Here is a 21875-nt window from a genome sequence, read left to right on the forward strand (position 1 = left end):
TCCCCATGCCCTTCTGACACGGCTTCTTTTCTCTTCACTCGTGTTCGTACTAGTGCAGCTCTCTGCAGGTGGTCTATTCCCCCGAATGTTCATAAAATAGTTTAGGTGTAATCCTGATTCTCTTCTCAATCTGATATTAGTTTGTTTCCTCCACCAAACTACATTTGAGGTTTGTATGTACCATTATTGCTTAACTTTAGTCTCTGAGAGAAAATGGAGTAGGAAGAACTGGAAAAACTGAATAAAACAGTCTCTGCTAGAAAATGTGGGTTCTGATCTCTCTTTGGGAAGCACTGGTGTACCTAATTCTGCAATAGGAAATTCACAGAATCTTAAAAGTGGGTGATATCACCCTCTGGGGGATACTCAAACAATCCAAGGAACCTGCAAAAACAGATACCTACACTTTATCCTCAATCACTCACTGCGATTGATTTGATTCCACTGTATTATCAACCCTATAGGAAAAGGTAGAACTGCTTATGGGGGCTTCTGAAATGGTCGTTCTTTATGGGAGTAGAAAGCCTGTCTTTCTCCCAATTGTGGGCTATATACAGTACAAATGTTTTCATTGCTAAAGGGCACTGAATAATTATTCCCCCCTGAAAAGGGTGTGTTAGGCCAAGTAAATTTGGGAACCTATGAACTACACTTAATTTTAGGTATAAGTCATTCCCCTAGATGACACTCTCCAACAATGTATCTTTTTTTTTTTTTCCATTTTACTCTACCTCATATTAGATTCCTTTTGCATCCATTTCTCTGTGGGGTGGGATGGGGTGGGGAGGGGTGGAGTTTAGAGGTCTTATTCAGTTGTTTTCTCTCATCTACATTGTGGAAAATGTGAGCACTCTCAGGTTTTTATTGATTTGTCATTTGGGCTTTTGAAGAGTTAGTGGCTAGGGTTAGGGGCTGAATCATGGTTGCTCTCTATTCTATACCATAACCTCCTATATTTTCTTGGCACAATATTTTAAAGTTTATTGCATTATGTTATGCTACTTAGGTTGAAGATAGTGACTTTGGAATAACCTTTTGTCTTGTAAGTATTTGGGAGGGCATTTTAATGTGCCCTTCATGAAGTTGAATAATGCTCCCTGTCCCCTCATCCTAGGCTCCAATTGTTTCTTTGACTCAAGGCCAAGGCATTTTATTCTACCATTGGTAAACGCTGAGTTTTCACAGTGTATTCAAACAGCTAGCTGTGATATGAAAGGGGTCAACATGTGTTTCCCTTGAAGTGTCCCCCAAGAATATCTTGTTGTCTATGAAAGAAGATATTACTTTAACCCTTTATATTTATTACTAAATGCTTATCACTTTCAGTATTTGGGCTCCCTCAAAATCAGTGTTCTAATTAGAAAACTGTAGCTAATCAGGCCAAATGCTAATAGTTGTGATTTATCTTGCAACAGGGGAACAGCCAGCATTAACAATGAAAAGATCTGTAGAGGAGAGAGTTTTTTTTAAACCAAACCAAACAAAAAAAAAAGCCCAACATTCTCATTATTTTTACCATAAGCTGATTGGGTTCAGTATTATGCTATAAATAGCCCTTCTAATTAATGACTATGTGTTTGAAAGTCATCCTGAGAATCACATTTTAGGAAGTTTTACCTCTCAGAGTTATAGACCATATTCTAGTATCAATGACCAATGGATTTTAATATAACATCCAAGCTGGATCTACCTATTCACAAGGACCATATCACATCATAGAGTACCAAGACACTCTTTAAGCTTCATCCTAATAGATAGAGAATTTTCAATTATCATCTCAACTGTAATTAAAAATTTTGATCATGAGTAGGCCAAAATGTTTCACTAAGACTTGGTGCTCACAATCATTTCCCCAGCCACAGCTTAAAGTCAAAAAGTTTACATCAAAGGCATGTGTTTCCAATTAGCTGAACAAGGTTCTTAAAAAACTTCCAATAATCACTTTTCATATAATTAATAGAATTCTTTGTCATTTTAAACTGACTGGACACTCGGAAGTGGGAAAGTGATATATCTAATAGAATGAATGACAGTTTTTCAGAGAACACTCCCAAATGGACTGACTTTGGGAAATGCCAATCAGTGCTACAATTAATATAATTTGTCAGTTGAGAGCTTGTCATTCACTGTAGAAGATTATTAGACATATTATGTATTTTCTCCTAGTATTTTGCTTAATATTACATACTTATGCCATACTCTACTAGTAGGTGCAAAGCTACTAGTAGGTCTCTGAACCTGCCATATTATGTTATGGCACCAACCATTAAATCTAACATTTTCTCCATTTCTCAAAACCACCTCAAGATCTAACTTGCATGTACTCTCCACTTGCATTAAATCTGACCACCACCACTCCCTCTAATTTCATAAAACTGATTACTCCCCTTTTGGGGCTCCCATTATACTTCTACATGTTTCTTGCTTAATGCCAGTAATTACCTTTCAATTATTTTGTTTCTTGTCCATATCTCTCCAAATATAAAACTTTGTCTTATTCAAATCTACCATACTTATATGCTCATTGAAAACAAAATTGATTACTAAACATCTCTTTGACACTCTTTACCAATACTTCATGCCAAGTCACAAAGACATGGATTTTACCTTTGCTCTCAAGAAATTCTTGAATTAGTGGGAAAAACAACTGGGTGGGGAAAAAAGTCTGGGTACATTAGACTAAATCCATGGAAACTCATATGTATAAGAGAGAGTTTTATATAAAGGGTAAGTGCACATCAAGAAAACATCCCAACCCAGTGCTGCCAAAGCCCACAAGTCCAACAATAGACCATTTGTCCGACACCAATCCATAAAATCCTCCTCAATCTCACAAAATAAACACAATGCTGCTTACTGCAGGAGGAAAGCCGAATCAGTGAATGTGTAAGCTTCTCAGCACTGGCAGGGGTGTCCACATGGCTGCTCCATCACCCAGGACTGCATCAGGTTTGGTCCATGCTGCTTCTCCTTGGAAATGCGAGCCTTGCCAGCTGAAGCAGGGAACTGGCTAAGGCAGCTGCACCCTGGTCTGACCATTAAAATGCAAGAGACCCAAGAATTAGAAAGGCGAGGCTCACCGAGCCATTTATCTCTCTGCCCTTCAATTAACACCCCATGCATTTATCGGCCAGGTTGGCACAATAAACCTTAACTATCTCAACAATTAAGCTCAGAAAGCCTAGGAGAGGAGTCTGGGCCCACGTTGAGGCTGAGTAACTAGTTGGTATGGCAGTGAATAAATACAAACTTCCTAGATTTTAATATTTCTTCTACTGTTTCATATTTCAAACACTGGTTTTTCGGTCATGCTTACTAATGCTTTTCAGATGAAATCCAAGCCTATAGTTCTCTAACTAAGATACACTAGCATGGATCATAATAAAATGAAGACTTGGGTTAAATATGCCTGGGAAGGGGCCCGGGTTCTGTATTGCTAACATGCTCCTGGGAAATGTCAATAGTAATGATCCATAGACCACATTTTGTGTAGCAATAGTAAACAATTGTCATGTCAGCATATAAAATATTGTTGGTATTGCATGATTTTTTAAAAAGCTCTCACTAGTACCCACCAACACATTCTCCTGAATATAATTAAACATGATGAAGTTATACCAAGGGCGAAAGATTCTGCAGTGTCCCAGAATAAATAAAACACTACCAAACGCTTATTTCACAGTCTTAATTTTTTATTCTTGAAGTATTAAAGATCTATTTTTGCTTTGTAGATCTACTGCTACCAGATAACTGTAGTCTGAAAGTTTACCAAGATTTTCACACATATTATCTGCTTAAATCGTCTCATCTTAAGACCATAATATCTTAGGCCCTATATGTAAATTGAAGTTACCGTTTAACAAAATAGTAAAAATTAAATGATTTGTTTAAATGAAACAGTCATAAAGAAAATACTGTTTTATTAAAATCTTACCATCTTTGAAACAAACTCTATAAGGTTCACACTTATTCTTAATCTGTTCATTTTGAATTCTTTTTCCTGCCACAATGAGATCCCTGCTTGCGGTTCCTTCTCTTCGATGACTTCTTCCTCTCTTCATCACAATTCTACTCCAAACACAGTGTTTTTTGTTTAACTTCTCTCAGTCATATGTAGAAGACACCACAATTGTTCCTATCTGGTATTCAACTTAACTTTACTACAATAATATGAAATTTCAGAGACAGTCTCGGTTATTTGGCTTCTCGTTGCATATTTTTTTCCCGAGTACAGCATAGTGAATTAAACAAGAAATTGGATTGTTTCCATGTAGGTCAGATGGAAGTTATTGGAAGCCTTAGTTTACCCAGTGGCAGTTTCTCTATGTAATCTTGACAGTACTTATTGAAATTACCTTTCTTCCTTTTTGCTCACATAGATTAATTCCAAAGATGATGAAGGTGTCCTTGTTGGGTCCTGGGACAATATCTATGCCTATGGTGTCCCCCCATCAGCCTGGACTGGAAGTGTGGACATCCTGTTGGAATACCAGAGTTCTCAGAATCCAGTCCGCTATGGCCAGTGTTGGGTTTTTGCTGGTGTGTTTAACACTTGTAAGTATTCAACTCACTATCATTCTTTTAATGTAAAGGAGATTTTGTTTCATGAATTGTTATCTAACTGACAGAAAGACCTATCAACCCTTGTTGGCTCTCTAGATTTATATGTGAGTATTCTGGGATATAGTCAGTGCATAATTAAATTGTATAGGATCAAATGTGCTCATAGTTTTATTTTGAATGAAAATCTTGATAACGATATGCCCTTAATTTATTCCCCAGCTATAGAAGGGGCCATGGTAGGTGGTCTCATTTCCATTTTGATATAACTGAGTCTCAATAACCGCGAGCAATTTGATATCAGCTCCTAATGAACAACCTGTACCTTGCCAGGTACCCTTTGGGTCTTTAATTGACCCAACATCCAATCTGTAGGGAAAAACATAAGGGACAAGGATTGCACTCTTCTGCCTCATGCATTATTTTTTCAACTGGCATTCACCTCTCTAGGACCAGAAAATGTTATAGTTAATTCAGCGAATGTTTTTAAAACTTTGTTTTTTTCAGCATGCCTTCCATCTTGGTAATGATTTTCATTCACATGCTATTTTTAGAGCATTGGAGAAAACATTAAGGTCAAATTTGAATTTTCTTTCTGCTTATTTGCTAATAAAGAATGTTTGATCTAGTTAACAATCTTAAATCAGAAAAGAACATGTAGGAGGTAGGCCTGAGTTGGGCCTTTTTTTTTTTCTTTAAATGACTTTGAAACTTACCAATTCAGCTCAAATTGTCAACAGCTGAAGTCAGTGATGCAAGTAGACAGAAGCCACGCATCGTGTTTTTGGTTTTTCCCATGGCTTAATGCTTAGTAAAATTGTATTATTAAATAGTTTAGTTTATTCAAAACCTAAAAGAATATATACTCCTTAGGAGACCCCTAGTGGTGTAAATGTTAGGCATTGGGCAGCTATCAACACAGTTGGCAGTTCAAAAACACCAGCAGCTCTGAGGAAGAAAGCCTAGGCTTTCTACTCTCTTAAACTGTTACTGTCTCAGAAGCCCACAGGGGGTTTACTATAAGTCAGCATTGACTGAAAAAGTGCTCGGCTCCTAGCAAGGCTTGTATTTGAAGTTGTAGATGGAAACTTGAGCTTCATGATGAGGTAAGGTTTGGACTTAGTTCCCACCCTGAAGATTTCCAAGCCAAGAGTATGTGGAAGCTTCTTAATCCTGGTAGTCCCTCTTGAGAAAGTATCCTCTAACTCCACCAGTCCTTCCCCAGCCCAAAGTTTCATTTTCTTAGTGTAATTCCTCTAAGTTTGGAACCAGATAAAATAGTAAACACCTTATTCCCCTTCATACCTTTTGTATAAAAGGGTCATGAACTTTGTTCTTGAAAACTTGCATTGCTGGAAAATTGAGGAAAAGTAGAGGCACATTGTGGAGAAGTCAAATCTAAAGAGGAAAACTGGAGGATGAGATAATGGTACCAGCAAGTCAAGTATCATCTTCCTTACAGTTTGGGATAAGTCAAACTCAGGAACAATGGTTCTCACTCTCTGATAATGTAATAGTGGTAAGTCAGAAATGGAATTGGAGTGAAATGCTTCACTGGAAAATCTGTGACATGGACAGTGTTGTTGCTGTTGAATGTTGTTAGTTTCCCTCTAGGTCCTCAACTCATAATGCCACAGGTGCATGTATAGAAATGAAATGCTGCCCAGTCCCCCATGACTGGTTGTGGATTGGACTACTGTGGTCCACGAGGTTTTTGTGGCTGGTTTGCAGAAGTAGATTCTCAGACCTTTTTTCCTAGTCGGATTTAGACTGTAAACTTTGCTGGAGCATGTTCAGCATCATACCAACACTAATATATGGGTGGTGATTCAGCTTGATGTGTATTGTCTAGAAATATAATATGGGTCTCTTCCATGGTAGTTGATAATTATAATTATACACCTCTGACATGAATAACTCATTGTCATAGGGGCAATTATTACTCCGAACTGCAATAGAATGGAGTATAACTGCCTGTAGGGATCCAAGACTCTAAATTCTATGGGAGTAGAATGTCATAGGGCTCTCACACTCAGCAGATGGTGGTTTGAATTGCAGACCTTTGGTTGAGCAGCCGAGCACTTAACCGCTGCACCACCAGAGCTCTTTCTGGGATTAATGTTGTTGTTAGATTATTAGGTGCCATCCAGTACATTCTGAGACATAGTGACCCTATTTACAACAGAACAAAACACAACCTGATCCTGCACCATCTTTACAATTGTTGCATGGTTTGAGACCTCTTCTTCAGCCATTGTGTCAATCATTTCATTGAGGGTCTTCCTCTTTGGCCTCTACTTTACCAACCATCCTACCAACCACTTCCCCAGGGAGTGGTTCCTCCTGATAGCTTGTCCCAAATACGGGAGACAAATTGTCACCATTCTCCTTTCTAGCAGCATTCTAGTTATACTTCTCACAAGATATGTGTTCATTTTTCTGTTAGTTCATGGTGTAGTTAATACTCTTGGTAGAGTTGTGAGCTATGCATATGGCTGCCGACCAGAGGGTCAGTAGTCCTAAACCCTACAAACTCTATGGGAGAAAGATAAAGCTTTCTATTCTTGTAAATAGTTTATCTCATAAACCCACAGGGTAGTTCTACTCCATCCTATAGGATCCCTGAGTCATAATCCACTCCATGGTAATGAGTTTAATTTTTGCCAGCACCATAATTCAAAGGCATCAATTCTTCTTCAATCTTCCTTATTCATTTTTCAGTTTTTATGCACATGAGATGATTGAAAATACTATAGCTTTGGTCAAGTGTGCCTTAGTCCTCGAGTGACATCTTTGCTTTTGAACACTTTAAAGAGGAATTTTGCGGCAAATGTACTCATTGCTTGATATTTTGACTCATATTTCTCTGGGTATTCATTGTGGATGCACATTAATTGAAATCCTTGAGAACTTAAATAATTTCTCATGATATGGTTTAAGGATCTAATTGTAAGACTTTTTGTTTTCCTTGTGATGAGGCATTATTCATGCTGAAAATTGTAGTTTTATATGCATCAGTAAGTGTTTCAAAATCTCTTCACTTTCAACAAGCACAGCGATGTCATCTCCATATTGCAGGTTATTAGTGAGCCTTTTTCTAATCCTGATGCCATGCTCTTCTTTATTTACCTATTTATTTATTTTAAAACATTTTATTGGGGGCTCTCACAGCTCTTATAACATTCTATACATCAATTGTATCAAGCATATTTGTACATATATTGCCATCATCATTTCCAAAAGATTTTCTACTTGAGGCCTTGATATAAGCTCCTCTTTTTCCTCCTTCCCTCCCACATGTTCCATCCCTCCTCTCCTTGATCAATTATATATTGCTATTTTGTATCTTACACTGTCCATTGTCTCCTTTCACCCACATTTCTGTTATTCTTCCCCTTCGGGTGGTGGGGGCATATATCCAATCTTGTGGTGGGTTCCCCCTTTCTCACCCTTCCCCCTCTCTAACCAACCAACTATCCTCATGATATCGCTACTCCCATCAACTGTTCCTGAGAGGTTTATCTTTCCATAATCCCATGTGTCATGAGCTCTTATCTGTACCAATGTGCATTCTCACATCTAGCCAGATTTGTACGTTAGAAGTGTGTCATGGTAGTGGCAGGGGACAAGCATTCAAGAACCAAGTGAATTATGTGTGATTCCTTGGTACTATACTGTACCTTGGTTGAATCACCCCTTCCTTATACTGCTTCGGTGGGGGGATATCCAATTATCTACAGGTGGGCTTTGGATCTCCACTCCAACCCCGTTTTTGCTTCGATATAGTTGTTTATCTTGAATCTTTTGATACCTGTTACCTGATCCCAGCAACACCTCATGATCACACAGGCTGGTGTGTTTATTCCATGTGAACTTATTTGCTTCCCTGCTAGATGCCCACTTGTTTGACTTCAAGCCTTTAAGACCCCAGATGGTATACCTTTTGAGAGCCAGGCACTATATGCACTCTTTACCACATTTGCTTATGCACCCATTTTGCCTTCAGCAACCATGTAGGAAGGTGAGTATCAAAGAGTGCCAGGTTACCAGAACAAAGTGTTCTTGTATTAAGAGAGGCCCTGAGTAGAGGCCCAAAGTCTGTCTGCTATATTAATGCTTATCATATAAAAATAGGTACATTTGCCTCTATTCCTTTCATTATAAATTAATATATTTACATACACACATGCCTATAGCTATACCTCTAGAAATAGCATTTGATGCCTATTTTTTTACTCTTTCCTTTCACCTTCCTCCTATCCCACTATTATGCTCACCCTCCATTCAGCTCTCAGTATTTCCTCTCTGATGCATTGCTCTTGATCAAGCCCCACCTGGCATTATACTCCCTCCGCACCATCAATTTTAGATCTCTTGTTGTTCCCTTATTTCTGAGTATGTTGGCTGCCCACACTCCTCCTCTCCCAGGTTCCCCTGGAACCACCAGTCCTATAGCTTTCTCTTCATGATTGTTTCTATCTGATATATCAAGACATAGGGCAAAAGAAAAACAAAAAATATAATACAACAAACAAACAAAACAAGACAGAACAAGAGGAAAACAACAACAACCAACAGATAGTTCCAGGTCTGTCTACTGAGCTTTATGTTAAGTTTTCCGATCAAGTCTGATGAAGTGCCAAGCCCTGTCACCCAAGTCAGAAGTCTGAATTCAGGATTCCTTAGGGACATGGCTATTTTGCTCCCCTTGCTGCCCAGTTGCACTGACTTTGCGTTTCACCCCACAGTGTATAGGGCAGACCAGGTACACTTTCCACACAATGTCTCGAGTGCTGTCCCCTGTAGTGCTGTGGGTCAGTGAAGGAACATTATGCCTCATAATGGGGGCGGCCCTATGGTCCTTTCTATGCACTGGCTGCAGGGGCTTGGTGGGCTATGATGAGGTTCTCTCTCGCTCCCTCTCTCTTTCTCTCTCTCCCTCTTAGTTTGCTCCTGTGTGGCCCGGACAGACCCGCCTCTCTCCCTGGACTATGTTTTCAGTGTTGTCCTCTGTATTTACTTCCTCTGGGGAGGGGGTCAACATAGCTCAGCTTGGGACAAGCTCTGTCGTCTTCTCTGTTAGTTTGCTGCTCCATGCCATTGTATTGCTCTCAAGGCTTGACATGCTCTTCTTCATGTAGGTCAATTTCAAGTTCATTTGCTCAGCATACACATTAAATAACACGTGGGGTCTTAACCACTTTTCTTAAATGAAGCCGCCATCTAAGTGAGGTAATAGCTAAGTCCATAGAGAAAAAGTACAACAACCTGTGTGATCCATGAATAGTACATAATAAAACCCAAGATGATAGGAAAAAATGATATTAGAGTTTAAATTCCAAACACTCAGTTTTCAGAAGACTGTGGATGAGGAGGCACCACTTTCTCAGAATGGAGTTAACCTAGGTGATATGAGTGGGGTGAAACCTTCTAGATCTTCATTTACTTATGGGTCATAACTCAAGGTTAGGAGAATCAGAAGCCAACGAACGTCTGCTTATGGTGGGAACATGGAATGTGGAAAGTATAAATCTAGGAAAATTGGAAGTCATTAAATATGAGATAGATTAAATAAAGATTGATATCCTAAGTATTAGTGAGTTGAAGTGAACTGGTATTAGCTATTGTGAATCAGAAAATCATATGATTTACTGTGCCAGAAATAACACAATCAAGAAGAATGGCATTACATTAATTGTCAAAAAGACATTGCAAAATCTATCTTGAAGTACAATGCTGGCTGTGTCTTCAAGAAAATCTAATCAATACAAGTCTTATTCAACTTATGTACCAACTACAAATGCTAGAGATGGAGAAATTGAATAATTCTACCAAATTCTTTAGTAGGAAATTGATCAAACATGTACTCAAGATGCATTAATAATTATTGGTGATTTGAATGCAAAAGTTGGAAACAAAGGAAGAAACAGTAATTGGAAAATATAGACTTGGTGATTGTGTTAGTCTGGGTACTTTAGAGAAACAAATCCACAGAAACTCATGTATAAGAGAGAGCTTTATATAAAGGTTAAGCGCACATCAAGAAAACATCCCAAAAAAGAGGAGCTAATTCCAGGAACCCAAGTGGAAAGCGAATTTTGAGAATGATGAGGGAAACAAATGTATAAGTGTGCTTTACACAATTGATATATGTATGGATTGTTATAAGAGTTGTATGAGCCCCAATAAAATGATTAAAAAAGAAAAAGAAAACATCCTAACCCAGCACTGCCCAAGCCCACAAGTTCCAATATTAACCCATATGTTTGACACCAATCCACAAAGTCCTCCTCCATCTCACAAAACACACATTATGACACCGACTGTAGGAGGAAAGCTGAATCAGTGAACGTGTAAGCATCTCAACGCTGGCAGGGGTCTCCACAAGGCTGCCCCAACACGCAGGGCTGCATCGGGGTAGGTCCATGTGGCTTCTCCTTGGAGATGTCTTGCAGGAAGTGAGCCTTGCCAGCTGAATCAGGGAACTGGCTAAGGCAGCTGCACCCTGGTCTGACCATCACAAAGCAAGAGACCTGAGAATTAGAAAGGCAAGGCTCACTGATCCATTTATCCCTCTGCCCTTGAATTAACCCCACATGTGTTTATCGGCCAGGTTGGCACAATAAACTAACTACCTCAGTGATAGAAACAACGCTGGATATTGCATGATAGAATTTTGCAACACCAATCACTTGTTCATAGCAAATACATTTTTTCAACTACACAAACAGTGACTATACACGTGGACTTCTCCAGATGAAATACACAGATACTAAATTGACTGCCAAGTTTACTACATCTGTGGGAAGATACAATGGAGAAGGTAAGATTAGATCAACAGCTAAGACTAGACCAAGGGATGATTGTGGAACAGACCACCAATTGCTCATATATAAATTCAGAAAGCTGAATAAAATTAAAACAAGTTTACTAGAGGACCTGAATTTTGAGAACAGATATGACTCATTGAACACTGTTGACAAATGACCTGATAAGCTGTGGAAGGTCATCAACATCATTCATAAAGAAGTCCAAAGGTCATTACAAAGAAAAATAAATATCAAAGTGAATTCCAGATAGAACTCTGGAACTTTCTCTGAATCGTAGAATAAGCCAAATGGAAAAAATGATAAAGTCAAAGAGGTGACTAGACTATATCAAAGGGCAGCTTGACAAGAAAAAATAAAATATTGGAATTAAATGTGTAAAAACCTAGAGTTAGAAAAACAAAAAGGAGGAACATGCTCAGCATATTATGAACTGAAAGAGTTGAAGAAAATATCCAAGCCTTCAGTTGCACTATTGAAAGATTCTGTGGGCAAAATATTGAATTATGCAGAAAGCATGCAAAAAAGATGGAAAGACTACAGAGTCCATGTACCAAAAAGAAGTAGTTGACACAATTTCAGAAGGTAATCTATGATCAAGAACCAATTGTGTAGAAGGAAGAAGTTTAATTTGCACTGAAAGCATTGGCCAAAAACAGGGCTCTGGGATTGATGGAATAACAAGTTAAATGTTTCAACAAGTTGATGAAACACTGGTAGCACATATTCATCTATTCCAGAAAATTTGGGAGACAGCTACTTGGCCAACTGACTGGAAAAGATCCATATTTTTACCCATTCCAAAGAAAGATAACCCAACAGAGTGTTCAAACTATAGGGCAATATCACTGATATCACACTGAAGTAAAATTTTGCTTAAGATCATCCAATAAATGTTGCAGCAGTACATTGACAAGAAGATGCCAGAGGTTCAGACAGGATTCAGAAGAGAATATAAGATAAGGGATATCATTGCTAATGTCAATTGGATCTTGGCTGAAAGCAAATAATACCAGAAATATGTTTACTTGTGTTTTATTGACTGTGCAAAGGCATTCAACAGTGTGATTCATAACAAACTATCAATAACCTTGCGAAGAATGGGAAGTCCAGAACACTTGATTGTGCTCGTGTGGAACTTGTACATGGATCAAGAGACAGTTGTGAAAATAAAACAAGGGAATACAGCAAGGTTTAAAATCAGAAAAGGTGTGCATCGGGGTTGTATCCTCTCGCCATATTATTCAATCTGCATGTTTATAAACTATCAGAGAAGCTGGATTATAGGAGGGAAAATGTAGCATCAGGATTGAAGGAAGGCTTATTAACAATCTGCAATATGCATATTACACAACCTTGCTTGCTGAAAGTGAGGAGGACTTGAAGCACTTGCTGATGAGGATTTAGGATTGCAGCCCTCAGTATGGATTGTGATTCAATGTAAAGAACACCAAAATCCTCACAACTGAACCAATAGGTAACATCATGACAAACAGAGAAAAGATTGAATTTGTCAAGGATTTTGTCTTGCTAGGCTCCACAACCAATGCTCATGGGAGCATCAGTTGAGAGCTTAAAAGACATTGCATTGGGTAAATCTGCTGCACAAGACCTCTTTATAGTATTGAAAAGCAAGGACTAAGGTACATCTGACCCAAGCCATGGTATTTTTAATTGCTTTGTTTGCATGTGAAAGTTGGACATTGAGTAAGGAAGACTGAAGAAGAATGAATGCATTTGAATTGTGGTGCTGGAGAAGAATATTGAAAGGGCCATGTGCTGCTAAAAGGACAAACTGATTTGTCTTGGAGGAAGTATGGCCAGAGTGCCCCATAGAGCCAAAGATGGCAAGATTTGATATGTGTTTGGACATGTTGTCAGGAGAGACCAGTCCCTGGAGAAGGACATCTTGTTTGGTAAAGTCGAGGGGTAGTGAAAAAGAGGAAAGCCCTCAAGGAGATGGATTGAAACAATGGGCTCAGGCATATGAACTATTATTTCATTCTGTTTCATTCTGTTGTTCATAGGGTTACTATGGGTGGGAACAAACTCGATGGCACCTAACAACAACAACATGAATGACAGTGTAAGCCCCAAATTCCACTGCAGTGTCCCCCACTGAAATTAAGTCTCTGATGTAGTCCCTCTGACCATTGACACACGAGGTGAATAGCCTTGCTATCAACAGAGTGCACTGGAAAGTGGGCTGATAATAGATGTAGGTAGGCTATACTTTAACACCATATCATTTGTTCTCCCTTGTGACCCATTTGAAATTTGTTCGATATTTTATTATTTTGGATTCTCTTTTCGTTTCAAGTTTTTCTGTTTTATTTTGTTATTGCTGTGGGGGTTTTTTTTGTTGCTTTCTTTTTATTGTTGTCTGTTGTTCTTTATATCTTTATATCTAGAATAGATAAATCTGTAGATACAGGAACTGGATTTCTTGGTATTATGGAAGGGAAGGTTGTAGGGAAATGGTGGAGCTTATAATAATGGGCATGAGAAAGAATAAAATGTTCTTAAATCAATTGTTGTGATGACTGCACAACTCTTTTAAACATGTCTAAACTTTTCAGCACTATCAGAGGGATGAGGGATACAGATGGGAAAATCAACTCAGGAGAGGGGAAAGGGAGCAAAACCATCTGATGAAGCACGAAAGCATGACTGTTGGTAAGAAAAGTGGGAGGCAACCTTGCTTGCTCAAAGTGAGCAGGACTTGAAGGATTTGATGGTTAAGGACTATAACCTTCAGTATGGCTTACAACTCAATGTAAAGAAAACTAAAATTCTCGCAACTGCATCATGATGAACAGAAAAAAGAGTGATGTGATAGTTAAGGTTTATTGTGCCAACCTGGCCAATGAACACATGTGGGATTAATTGAAGGGTAGAGCAATAAATGGCTCAGCGAGCCTCGCCTTTCTGGTCTCTTGTTCTCTGATGGTCAGACCAGTTGTGACTGCCTTAGCTAGTTCTCTGCCTCAGCTGCAAGGCTAACTTCCTTTGAGACATCTCTGAAGAGAAGCCACATGGATCTACCGCGATGCAGCCCTGGGTGCTGGAGAAGCTGTGTGGAGACCCCTGCCAGCACGAAGATGCTTACATGTTCACTGATTCAGCTTTCCTCCTGCAGTTGGCATCATTGCATGTGTTTTGTGAGATTGAGGAGGACTTTGTAGATCGATGTTGGACATATGGGCTAATGTCGGACTTATGGTCTTGGACTGGACTGGTTGGGATGTTTAATGTACAATTACCCTTTATATAAAACTCTTATAAAAGAAAATAAAAGAAAAAAAGACAAGTGGAAGGACTGACCTCTAGGTGGAGGGAAGAATGACTGAAAATGCTTTGGGGGATCCTATTGGATGAGTGACCGTAGTGGTATACATCAAATGGACCACAGTAACCTGGGCTTCTGGGTTCATCCTGGGGACCCAGGCCAGGTGCTATGGAATGCTGGGGCATTGAATCCTGGACTTTCAAGACTCACAGCATGTTTCAGAGCCTACATCAGTGAGATCTGATGTGGAAAATCCACTGGGCGAATGGGACTCTACCTCAGACATGCTTGTAACCTAAAGACTGAAGACTGAAAATTCATGGTGTCTGAGGAAGAAGAAAACAACTGTGCCATGATTGTGGAACTGTTGGTAGGTGAATAAACAGATTTTGCTACATCAATGCCCTAGATGCTGTATTAAGATGGATATTATTCCAGCAAACCAGTGACAAACAATCTCAGTGAATATTATTGTAAATTTCCACTGACAATCAACTCCCATTGTTTGTGGAAATAGTGTTCAGCCACAAAAGGATTGATTCTGTAAAAGCGAATAATTCAGGCACTGTGATATGGAGTTGGCCTACATTGGCCCACTATCCCTCTCTCAAGAGGACTCTAAAAATTAGCACCAGGGTCTAATTAAAGACAATAATATTGGAAGATCATTTATGCTCCAGGGGGATAATCAATAAGACTCTCTACCGCAAATTAACAAGGGAGTTTGGAAAGGGACACAAAGGCAGATTTTAAAACAAAACAAAACAAAAAAAATCCATAGATCCAGGAATGGGTTTGGGGGCTCTCTCCAATTTAAGAACAATTAGTTATTTCATCATGGTACTGTTTGACACTCGTCCTCAGGAAGGGAACACAGAAGATGGGAGTGCTACAGCAAAGTGTGGTGAAAAGATGAATTGGTGCCTGGATATCAGATAAAATAGTATTTGGAGTCTTAAAGGCTTTCCAAACAAGCAGCCATCTGAGTGAGATGTTAATTAAGTCCAAATAGAAGAAGCACATCAATATCAGTGACCAACGGATGGTAAATCATATAATCTGAAGTTGAAGGAGGAAATATATCAGAACCTAGATTGTGAGAATCTGGTTTGACAGTGGGAGCCCAAGATTCATGTATGGGATCTACATAGGAAATAAGCCTCCTATGATTTCCCTCCACCCATAATAGAGGGGTGAACAAAACTAGTTACCAAATAGAGTGCACTGGAGAGATGACCATAGAAGATCAAAATGATAAACCTGTCTTGAATGGTTAAAACCTTTCCAGTTGATCCCCCCTCTGATGACATTAGGCATGATCTGGTTTTCAATATTTTCTGTATTTTTGTTTTGTTTTTTATTTGTTCATAATGGGGCTCATCTCAGATGCATTATGTCATTGGGGGTCACCCTCTTGAATTTTTGTTAGATGTTTTGTTTTGCTTTTTTCCCAGTATATGAAACCCAGGATTAGTGACTCTATAGGGACAGCAAGTAGAATAAGAATTTCTGGGTACAGCAGTGGGGTGTGTGTGGGGGGGTGGGGGTGGGAAGATAAATAGGATTTTATGTCAAAGAGTTCAGGAATGAAGAGAATGTGTTGAAACTGATTGTGAAAGCAATCATACAAAACTGCTTGAACTATGGGATGATATGACACCTATGTTAACTCCCACTAAAATGGTTTTGGGGGGAAAATGCCTAAAATCTTAAACACTATGATATGTGAATTATTTGTCAAAAAAACTGTTCAAATCAATTTAAAAACAAGTTTGGTGAAAAGATACAATGTGGACACACAACTCTCCCGATTTTAAACCACACAGTATCCTTCGATTCTGTTTGAGCAACTGCCACTGGCGGGTGTACAGGTTTCAGATGAGCAAAATTAAAAGTTCTAGTATTCTATTCTTTGCCATGGTACTCATATTTTGTTATGATCCACACAATTACATGCCCTTGCATAGTTGATAAAATATAGGTAAATCTCTGCCATGCAAGGAGCCATACATCACTAGAATGAGAATGAGAGGAATGGGAGACAAGTGGTGGCAGCCACTGTTTTGGGGGTTTAAGATTAAGTTATTTAAGGAGGAGGACACTTCAGTCTCTAACAGTCCCAAGTATGGACTTCAAGGTTATTTTGTTGAAGGGTGGATAGTCATGGTTAAAAATGCTAAACTATTCTAAGGGGAACAAAAGACAAGCCAAGTCATTAATCTTAAAATTGTCAGATGAATTATTTTCAATGAGCCCTGATGGCTGGAGTCCTGGGAGCCAGAGAGGGCATTCGAATTATGTTTAATCAATAGGTACATATGGCAAGAAATGCATTCAGGTAATTTATTACCTAGCAATTAAAATGAATCTGTGGTGTCATCCTCCATGGAGTGTCACAAGAGTGAACTAAGGTCATGGCTTGTAAATTCCTGATTTCCTGTTAACTATTTTGTTTGTTGGTTGTTTTATTGGTTTCAGGGACTTAGTCCTTATAAAAAGGTTTGCTGGGTTTTTGTTTGCTACTAATCTGTTAATGATGGATATCTTCAGATGCGGTCTTCTCTTCTTTCCTATAGTTTTGCGGTGCCTTGGGATACCAGCAAGAGTCGTTACCAATTATTTCTCAGCCCACGATAACGATGCCAATCTGCAAACGGATATCTTTCTGGAAGAAGATGGGAATGTAAACAAGAAGCTCACAAAGGATTCGGTGTGGTGAGTGTGAATTGCAAGGGCTCCTGCTGATACCAAATTCCAGTGGCATGACAATACTTAAAACAGGGTATACATTGTTGAATGCTTCTTTCCCTCAATTTTACGGATCATTCCATGCCTTAGGTAGAACTGTTTGATTTTTCAGATTGTTTTTAGCTAGTGTATTTCAAATGTTACTGAACTGAATTTTGGATTTCTGAGAATAAAGATCCACCAGTCCCCTATAACAGCTATCACTAAAAAATGACCATAGTTTATGCTACTAGATGTACCTATCCTAATTCCTCTGTACCTTAGAACGTTAATATTAGTGTTGATCACAAAAGTATTAAAGTCGAGCTTTCTCTATGCTCATGCTGTAAGAGTGATACTGCTAACACTTATTAGGCATATACTATGTACCAGGTATTTTCCGTTATCACATGCATGTGAAAGCTAGACAGTGATAGGGTGTCAGAAAGAGGATTGATGCCTTTGAATTATGCTGTTAGCAAAAAAAACAGAATGTACCATAAAATGCCGAAAGAATAAACAAACCTGACTTGGAAGAAGCACAGACATGATGCACCTTGGAAATTAGGATGGGGAGACTTCAGCTCATTTACTTTGGACACATTAGCATGTGGGACCATGGTGGGTAGAGAGTCAGGGAAAGAGTGGAAGACTTCATGAGGAAGCTCAATAGCTCAAACTGACACAATAGCTCAAACATAATAACAATCACGAGGGTGGCATAGCCCAGTCAGTGGTATGCTTTCTATAAGGTCATTCTGATTCAGAGCCGACTCAATGACAACAACTAACAACAACAACAGGTACCACTCTCCACCAGCTGCCTATGTGGTGACTTACCTGTTGCTGAAAGCTAGATCACCTGTTGCTGAAAGCTAGATTTCAGATGCCAGCAGAGTGACTTGGACGAACAGGCTTTGACAGAGCTCCCCGATTAAAAGAGACTAAGGGAAAATGCCCAATGACAAACTTCTAAATATTGGCCAAGGAAAACCCTACAGATTTCAACCCAACATGGTTCAACTCACTTTCTTTGGACATGTTCAAGGAAAACATCAACCACTGGAAAAGACATCATGTTTGGTAAATAGAACACCAGACACTACATGAGATGAAATTGCACTTTAGCTCCAATAATGAACTTGAGCATGCCAGAATGATGCAGGACTGAACAAGATTCCCTTCTCTTGTACATCCAGTTGCCATGAGTTGGAATTAACTCTACTAACAACAACTAAGTGCTCCAGAGCACATTTATGATCAACTGGGAATAAACCCAAAACACATTTAATTCCCCTGTATTAGTCTGGCTAGATTAGAGAAACAAATCCACAGAAATCCACAGAGGGTTTTATATAAAGGGTAAGTGTACCAATTGATGTGTGTATGGATTGGGATAACAGTTGTATGAGCCCCTAATAAAATGTTAAAAATAAACAAACAAACAAATAAAGAGATAAATAAAATAAAGGGTAAGTGTACATTAAGAAAGCATCCAACCCAGTGCTGCCCAAGCCCACAAGTGCAACATTAGCCCATATGTCTGCCACCGATCTACAAAGTCCTCCTCAATCTCACAAAACATACACAATGATGCCAACTGCAAGAGGAAAGTCAAAAGTAGTGAGTGTGTAAGCATCTCAGCCCTGGCAGGGGTCTCCACGTGGCTACTCCAGCACCCAGGGCTGCATCGGGGTAGGTCCATGTGGCTTCTCCTCAGGGATGTCTCAAAGGAAGTGAGCCTTGCAAGCTGAAGCAGGGAACTGGCTAAGGTAGCTGCACCCTGGTCTGACCATCAGAGAGCAAGAAACCTGAGACCTAGAAAGGTGAGGTTCACCGAGCCATCTATCTTTCCACCCTTCAATTAATCCCACATATGTTTATCAGCCAGGGTGGCACAATAAACCTTAATTATCTCATCCTCTTTGATATAAAGACACTTTTCTGCTTGATTTTTTCCATCATCTTTCATTCAGAAATAGAAATGGGAATAAAGTTGAAATTGTTACCAAATGTCATTTACATTTTTCTTTTACTGTTCTGAGCAGCTGTACCACAAGTTGGCTAGAGGGAGCTTGAGGTCCTAGAGAGATATCCTTTCTTTTTGATGGCCTCTCCATCCAAAACAACACACTAAAAAGTGGGGGGTGAAAGTATATTTACAAAGACCTATGTTGGATGAAATTGGGATGTAATTTCAGCTGTTTCCAGGAATTGAACTAAATAAGATTTGCAATCTAGAGCTGTGTCCCATAAGATTGTTCTTTACAAGTACTAAAGCTAAAACACTGTCAGTTGTAAAAGCATCCAAATGGGGATTATAGGAAGTTATAAGCTCGTTTTAAGAAGAATTAAACGTTAGGAATGCCTTCACCTCCTTGTGTTACAAGAATGGATCCCATTTGTAGGAGCAGCATTAACTTGCCAGTATCAGTAAACACTCAGTTGAGACTGTTGAAAGAAGGAAGTGGCTGAACTAGTAGCAAGTGTTACCATGAATAAAACATAGTGCAGTTCATTTGAAGAGAATGAACTGGGCAGGGATAACCTGGAGAATTTGGGCAAGAGAACAAGGGAACTTCCATAGAATGGCCCTGGATATGGAATGACCAAATGCAGACCAAAACAGTTGATTTGAAGCCTGATGAGACAGTGTGCAATGGCAAAGTAAGAATTATTTGGCATTCTGCACTCTGTATCTCTTACACACACAAGCACAGTCACCATTTGGAGTCAGCTGCAGTTCCTCCCTGTTCCTTCATCTAAATAACCAGCATCATAAATTTCAACTAGCCACCCTAACAAATAATCCCACTAGGACCTAAATAAAATTGATTCAGAATTGTGAGGCCGATAGGTCTTGCTCTTGGGTAAACCATTGCTCTTTAGCTACCTGACTCCTTTCCTTGCCTCTACATCCCTTGCTCCTTATTTGCTTTCCTCAAAAAACCATTCACTTTAGGGCTATGTTGCCTATTCCAAGAATCTTACTTATCATTGTCCACTGCACAGGGCACTGCCCTACACTCCTATACCCCTTCTTCCTCTACACATTGCCTGTTTTCCATATATAAAATGAATAATTAACTATTGAATAATGACTGCTCCCTCACCCTGGTGCACCCCCAAACAATCAAGGACAGTTATTCAAGGAGAACATCAGCTTTGGGTTCAAGTCCTGGCTCTGTCACTAACCAGTTGTATGACTTTAGATAAGACATACTTCTCTGTACCTCTCTCCCAATCTCTAAAGAGTATGCAACAAAATGTCCTACCTCATTCAGCACAGAGCCAAGTATAATGGGCGCCTAATGAATGTGAGCCATTCTAATTGCCTAGTTATTAATCTCCCAGCTGGAGTCAGTAGCAGTGGATTTCTTAGAGGCAATATGTTGCCATCGACTTAAGCACATCGAGCAGTCAGAAAGAAGGATGCCTAGTGTCCTACGATGACTATGCCATTCCGTAACATCAATAAAAGCAGAAACTGTGTCTCCACTGTGCCAACACTAGGGCACCTTAAAAGCTATAGATGCTGAAAAAGAACAAATGTGCTCCGTAGGTGCTCTTTGATTGAAGAAGCTGGGTGACTGACGCTGGAACATCTGTCAGTATGTGATCACCACAGTCACACCCCAGGCCTAACTCCCCATCCCCCTTTGAATTTCTCTCAGAGTATCCTTTTCCCACAAAACCTCTCTAAATTCACTCATCTTTCTTTTCTCTTTTTGGCCTCCACTTAACCTTTACCAATTCAGTCCACACGCAGTACATGACTTGAGAATTAATTTGTCCTCTTGCTTACCCAGGATTCCTCGTTTCCATGTCTCAGCTTTGTGACAAAGGTAGAGGAAAGTCAGAGGAGAGGTTGGAATCCCAGGGCGTCTCTCTTGACTCTGGAGTGCATTGAACATCCTCCCTTTCCAAATTACTGCCTTCTTCATTGTACCCTCCAAACTGGAGAGTTCATCTTTTGGAACATCGGAACAAAGCATCAAGGTCTGAGGCTTCTTTACCTGCTTGCTATTTGCTCCTTTCTATTCTCTGGCTTTAAGTGTCTCCTCTGATTTACAGAGACAGTGGTGATTCAGTGGTACAAGCCTTACATACCATGCAGGATTCTCTGGTTTGACTCCTGACCAAAGTACCTCATGCACAGCCACCTACCTGTCAGTGGGACTGTGATGTAGAAGACATTTCTCTCAAGCATCCAGATTAAGACAGACTAGGAAGAAAAACCTGATCCTCTCTTTCCAAAACTCAGCTAAGAAAAACCCAAGGAGTCATAATGATTTGATCCATAACTTATCATAGAGAAGGAGTAAGACTGAGTATTTCATTCCTTTGTAAATGATGTCCCCATGAGTCAGGGTCCAAAGAAACAAGAGATAATAAACAACAACACTCTGTCTTAGAACACTGGGAGCACCATATCCCACACAAGTCATGATTTTTCACAAAGCCTGGGCTCC

At 39.4% G+C, this 21875-nt stretch overlaps 1 protein-coding gene across 1 annotated transcript in view; it reads left to right on the forward strand.

The window, feature by feature from the left end:
* The window catches only part of F13A1 (coagulation factor XIII A chain), a 323958-nt gene that overhangs the window by 188009 nt on the left and 114074 nt on the right, over positions 1-21875 (forward strand). The window contains exons 7-8 of the mRNA XM_004711755.2: positions 4380-4554; positions 17253-17391. Coding sequence (XP_004711812.1) covers positions 4380-4554; positions 17253-17391 — 314 coding nt within the window. The remainder of the gene's footprint in view (positions 1-4379; positions 4555-17252; positions 17392-21875) is intronic.

Source organism: Echinops telfairi, unplaced genomic scaffold, assembly GCF_000313985.2.
Source record: "Echinops telfairi isolate 266 unplaced genomic scaffold, ASM31398v2 ScPeMD7_655;HRSCAF=1070, whole genome shotgun sequence".
Lineage (NCBI taxonomy): Eukaryota > Metazoa > Chordata > Mammalia > Afrosoricida > Tenrecidae > Echinops > Echinops telfairi.